At 54.5% G+C, this 4,842-nt stretch overlaps 1 protein-coding gene across 3 annotated transcripts in view; it reads left to right on the top strand.

Annotated features, from left to right (window-relative positions):
• Window positions 1-1,370: 1,370 nt before the first annotated feature.
• The window catches only part of Top1mt (DNA topoisomerase I mitochondrial), a 24,446-nt gene continuing 20,974 nt past the window's right edge, over window positions 1,371-4,842 (top strand). The window contains exons 1-2 of one of the 3 annotated variants that reach the window (XM_029548102.1): window positions 1,371-1,427; window positions 4,450-4,562. Coding sequence is in view for 2 of the 3 variants with exons in the window: in XM_021216978.2 (XP_021072637.1) it covers window positions 1,651-1,754; window positions 4,450-4,562 (217 nt within the window). In the remaining variant the exon portion in view is untranslated. Of the gene's footprint in view, window positions 1,428-1,612; window positions 1,755-4,449; window positions 4,563-4,842 lie in introns of those variants that run through there. The other 2 variants (XM_021216978.2, XM_029548101.1) reach the window with 2 other exon arrangements.

Genomic DNA, 4,842 nt, shown 5'->3' with positions numbered 1-4,842 from the left:
TGTGTGAATGTGTGTGTGTGTGTGTGTGTGTGTGTGTGCAAATAAAGACCTGAGGACAACCTCAGGTGTCAGTCAACCTACTGGAACTCACTAATTGGCTAGGCTGGCTGGCCATCAAGCGCTGTCTCCGCCTGTCTCTGCCTCCCCAGAGCTGAGGTTACAAGAGCGTGCTACCTCCCTTTTCAACATAGGTGCTAGGGCTCAAACTCAGACCCTTATGCTGGTGCACTTATTGGCTGAGCCATCTCTCCAACTGCTGCCGTGGAGTTCTGAGCTGTGGGTTTCAGGGGCGCCAGGGAGAGAGGCGGTTGAAGTCTCTGAGTGTGTATGTGTCTGCCTCGCTCTGATCAGACTTTCCGGAGGAGGCGCTGAAGGAGGCCGAGATTCAGAGAAATTAATCTTGTCTAGTAAAGAGCAGATGGTGGCCTCCCACGGGCAGACACAGGCCATGGTAACCCATCAAGTTGAGGAAAGCGATGTGAAAAGGCTTGTGTGTTGCTCATAATGAGATGGTTGTATTGAGTTTGTATTGAAGTCAAATGCCCCTGCTTATCCTGAACTGTGATTTCTACACAATGAAGCCCTCCCCACCCCCACCCCCAGCTCTCTGTTGGCGGCTACCACCTGTGAGTGGACACTGCTGTCACAGGACAGCCTTATGATGGGCTTGGGGCTCAGGAGGTCTGACTGTGAGCTCCAGCATTCATCATTGTCTACCTGAAATTCTTCCTCAAACCTGGTCTCAGTTGCAAAGCAGGGTTCCTTTTTTACCTGCTATGAGGATCTGAACGCTGTGAGGCCATGCTCCCCAACTGTGACAACCCCTGCTGTTCTTCAAGGGTACAAGGGTCCAGGACAGGCAGCTACAGACCTGGAACGCCCAGAGTCTTGCTGGTCTGTTGATCATCCTCAGCAAATGTTTACTGGACGTGTCCAGCAGGGGGCCCACTAGCCTCTCCCCGGCTCTGTTCCTGCCTCGGGTCGCTAGATGTCAGTAGGAATCCAGTGAGTTGGTAGCCGTGGGCGGGACCTACAGGATAGATTCGCTCTTTCCTGCCGGTCTCTACCTCATTTTTTTTTTTTTTTTTTTTTTTTTTTTTAACCTTTCCTGTTCACCACTTTCTTGCAGGCCTGTGTACTGTTTCAGTGGAAATACCAAGGCTGCCTGATGCTGGCTCGGGGAGGAGCTGTCCGCTAATTAGGAGATTTTTTGTTGCCTTATACAAATGTCTTCAGATCTGAATGTGTTGAAAGGGGGCGCCTATGGCTTATGGCCTTGGTCTGTTGGCGGCGAGCCTAGGTAACAGCAGTCTTTGCAGGACTTCCAGAGCTGTTAGTTGCCTAGGGGAAGTTGCTTTGGACAGGGCAGCTGGTATCTGCAACTGCGTCCTCCTGGAGGTGCGGGCACTTGGTGTTTTGCCACTTAGGTGGGTAAATAGGGGCCTTTGACCACGTGTGTCTACGTATGACTTCTTTAGGCTGCCTTGGCAGGTAGAAGCGCTGGGAGAGGAGCCCTGCTCGGCCCAGGCTGGGGAAAGCGGTCCCAAGGTGGGCGGGGCAGGGCGGGACTCTGGGACGAGAGGGGGCGGAGTTCTGCCAGAAGGGCGTGGTCTCGGAAAGCGGGCAGAGCCCACGCATGCACGCACACGCATGCTGCTTCTGTGGCTCAGAGCCCTGTGTCGGCGTTTCCAGCATGTCCCCCGCCGCGTCCCTTGCCGTCAGGTGTCCCGGGTCGCGAAGGCGAGCAGAGCCGGGTAAGGCGGGTGGGACGGAGCTCAGGCGAGACCGGGCTCAGTGACTTGCCGAATCCTGCTCCTGTGCCGGGTCACAACCAGATACTTTGGGAAAAAAAAATCGGTCACCCATGTGATTGGGCCTGGGCCTCCAGGCTGCCGCGTTCGGTTTGGAGGCGGTCCTCTTGGAGTATGGTTCCCAGATTCCCTGGTTAGTCTCAGGCCCACGCCACGATTCTTACACTCTTTGTCACGTGGCCTTAGCTTTCAGTACCTACCCCCACGTCACCAGCCTACCCCGAGGGACTTCCTAGGGGTTGGGATGGCTGTCCAGGCTGAGATTCTATGTGAGATTCTGACTTTTCAACCTTTCCCTCGTGTACTGAGGTTCCCGGAAGCGCCCAGCCAGAGAGCTCTCGGTTGTAGGATTGCTGCTCACAGCGCTTGGGGAGGGAGTGTCCTGGTCTGATCACAGGAGTGGTGGGTGGGTTCACAGCGAAGACAGCCCTTCCAGGACCAGCCATTACAGCTGGCCTGCTGACCGGCTTTTGATAGCTCAGCTCCGGGCTGGGGCAGCTAAGCTCTTAGGCTCTAGAAATTCCAGGGGAAAGACAGGGCTGTCCTGCCTCTCCAAATGGGGATGTGCTAGGAGAAGCCGCTGGGCTGCACAGCAGGACATGGGGTAACTTGCTGGATACTCTTCCCCAGTGGGACAAAGGAATGTCACTCACGCCAAGCCACAGTAGTTGTTTATAGCCCCAATCTCAGTGTCCTTGTCTGTGAAGTGGGGAATAGCCGTAGACTCCCGCCTCCCGCCTAGCAGTTCGGGTGATGAGCTTGCCGCTCAGTGTAGGTTCTGAGATGCTTGTCCACACTTTCTGACATCGAACTGGGCTGAATGCTGGAGGGAAGCTGCCTGAGTCCTGTCACAAAGCACTTCCGCATCCTGCCAGGGACCTGTTCCCCACCTAGACTCATATGAGAGGGAGAGTGGGATTTGAACCCCTGTCCCTGGGAGCCTTTGGCCACCACTTTTCTCTCTTTCCCTCCTGCATGGTTCATGGGACCCCCCTCGACCCTCAGGCATCCAAGTTCTGGCTCCTTTGCCAGGGCTGCTCTGCTAATGAAGCCTGGCCCGGCTCCTTACTTTCTCAGGGCACACCTGGAATTGCTTTCAGGCTCAGGACATGGTCCCTTGTCCCCTGACTGCCCTACCTATGCTCACTTTCAGGCATTGTGGCTCCACCACACCTGGACCCTTCTTTGCAGGAACAGCGAGAAAGACCCTTTTAAGAATGTATTTATTAAAAAGAAAAAAGAAAAAAAAAAAGAAAAAAAAACAGAAAAAAAAAACAAAAAAAAAGAAAGAAGAAAAAAAAAAAAGAATGTATTTATTTATTTATTATATGTAAGAACACTGTAGTTATCTTCAGACACTCCAGAAGAGGGCATCAGATCTTGTTATGGATGGTTATGAGCCACCATGTGGTTGCTGGGATTTGAACTCCGGACCTTCGGGAGAGCAGTCGTGTGCTCTTACCCACTGAGCCATCTCACTAGCCCCCAAAAGACCCTTTAAAAAAAAAACCTCTTTGTGGCCGGGCAGTGGTGGTGCACGCCTTTAATCCCAGCCCTTGGGAGGCTGAGGCAAGAGCGCTTCAAGTTGGAGGTTAGTTTGGGCTACATAATCTCAACAAACAAACAAACAAACAAAATGCTCTTTATTTTCCTGATCCTTTCTTTCCTCAAACTAGCAGGCCTCTTGCCCCTCGTAGGATACACAGTTGAGCCAACCAGGCCCACCAGGATGGCTGCCTGGGAGCCCAGCATGTGCCTGGGAAACCCTCACCCAGGTTGTAGGAAGGCCCATGTCTGAGTCGGCCTCCTCCCCTCCTGCCTGATGCGCCCCTGGGGTTGCTCATGTGTCCGCTCCGGTAGCCAGGCCCTCACTGCTAAGAAACCTCCCACGCCTGTCCGTCCTCTCCCAGGATCTCAGGATCCCGCTTACCTTGGTGTCTGCGTCCCAGGACCTGGTGCAGTGCTGGCCTAGGACGGGCTCAGATGAACAGGCCAGGAGAGTTCCTGTAGTTAGGGTGTGGCCCCATGCTGGGCTGTGTCCTACTGGCTCCAAAGTGGGGCTAGTCTGGGGGAGAATGCCCTGTGTTGGGAGGATTGGGAGACAAACTTGCAGGGAGCCAGCCAGGGCATGCCGCGTTGGTGCCTGTCAGAGTTAGGTCACACCCGATGGCAGTCCATTCTTCAAAAGCCCCCGAGGTGCCCTGCCTCTGTCCCTGCCCTTGCTTTCCTGACCTCTCTGCTTCCCTGTGCATTATTAGAGTCATGCCGTCCATCTCCCTGTTGCTCACAGGCAGGGCTACCTGTACCAGCCACTCTGAGTTACCAGGTGTGATGGCTACACCTGGGAAGAGATTTCGGAGGGATGAAGCTAGGGGTCCCTTGAGCCTCAGAAAAAGGCACTGCCTCCCTGCCCCACTCCGCTCCTACTCAGCTGGGACCCCTGAGTTTGTACCCTGGCAGATACACACTGGAGAATGGCAGCCTGACAGCTTTTTGTGCCCTGCCCCCCTTTCAGGCCAAGGGAGAAGAAATCCACAAAGCCGGGGGACTCAAAGGCCTGAGGCCTGGTGTGGTGAGTGCCGTGCTCCACATTGGTGCTCCACTTAGGTGCTCCACGAAGGTGCTCCTGTCTTTTCAGGTGGGACCAAACGAGCAAGAGCAGTGTGAAGTGGAGACAGCTGGAGCACAAGGGCCCGTACTTCACCCCGGCCTATGAGCCCCTTCCCGATGGAGTGCGCTTCCTCTATGATGGTGAGGACCTCTATGATGCTGTGTACTCTCGCGATTGGGCTGCCTGGTGCTTTGGGCTGGTTTTTTCTGTACATGGTCAGTATGTCGAGAAGGTTTGCTGACCTTCCCAGCATAGAGTGCAAAGTCCTCTTCCCTGCCTGGGGTTCAGAAGTTCCTGACGGACTGGCGGATAGCAGGGGTCAACGCTGGAGTGCCCCGGAAACTCTGTGTGTGTGTGTGTGTGTGTGTGTGTGTGTGTGTGTATGTGTGTGTGTGTGTGTGTATGTGTGTGTGTGTATAT

This window comes from Mus pahari, chromosome 17 (assembly GCF_900095145.1).
Source record: "Mus pahari chromosome 17, PAHARI_EIJ_v1.1, whole genome shotgun sequence".
Classification (NCBI taxonomy): domain Eukaryota; kingdom Metazoa; phylum Chordata; class Mammalia; order Rodentia; family Muridae; genus Mus; species Mus pahari.
This window is presented reverse-complemented; position numbering and strand designations above follow the sequence as displayed.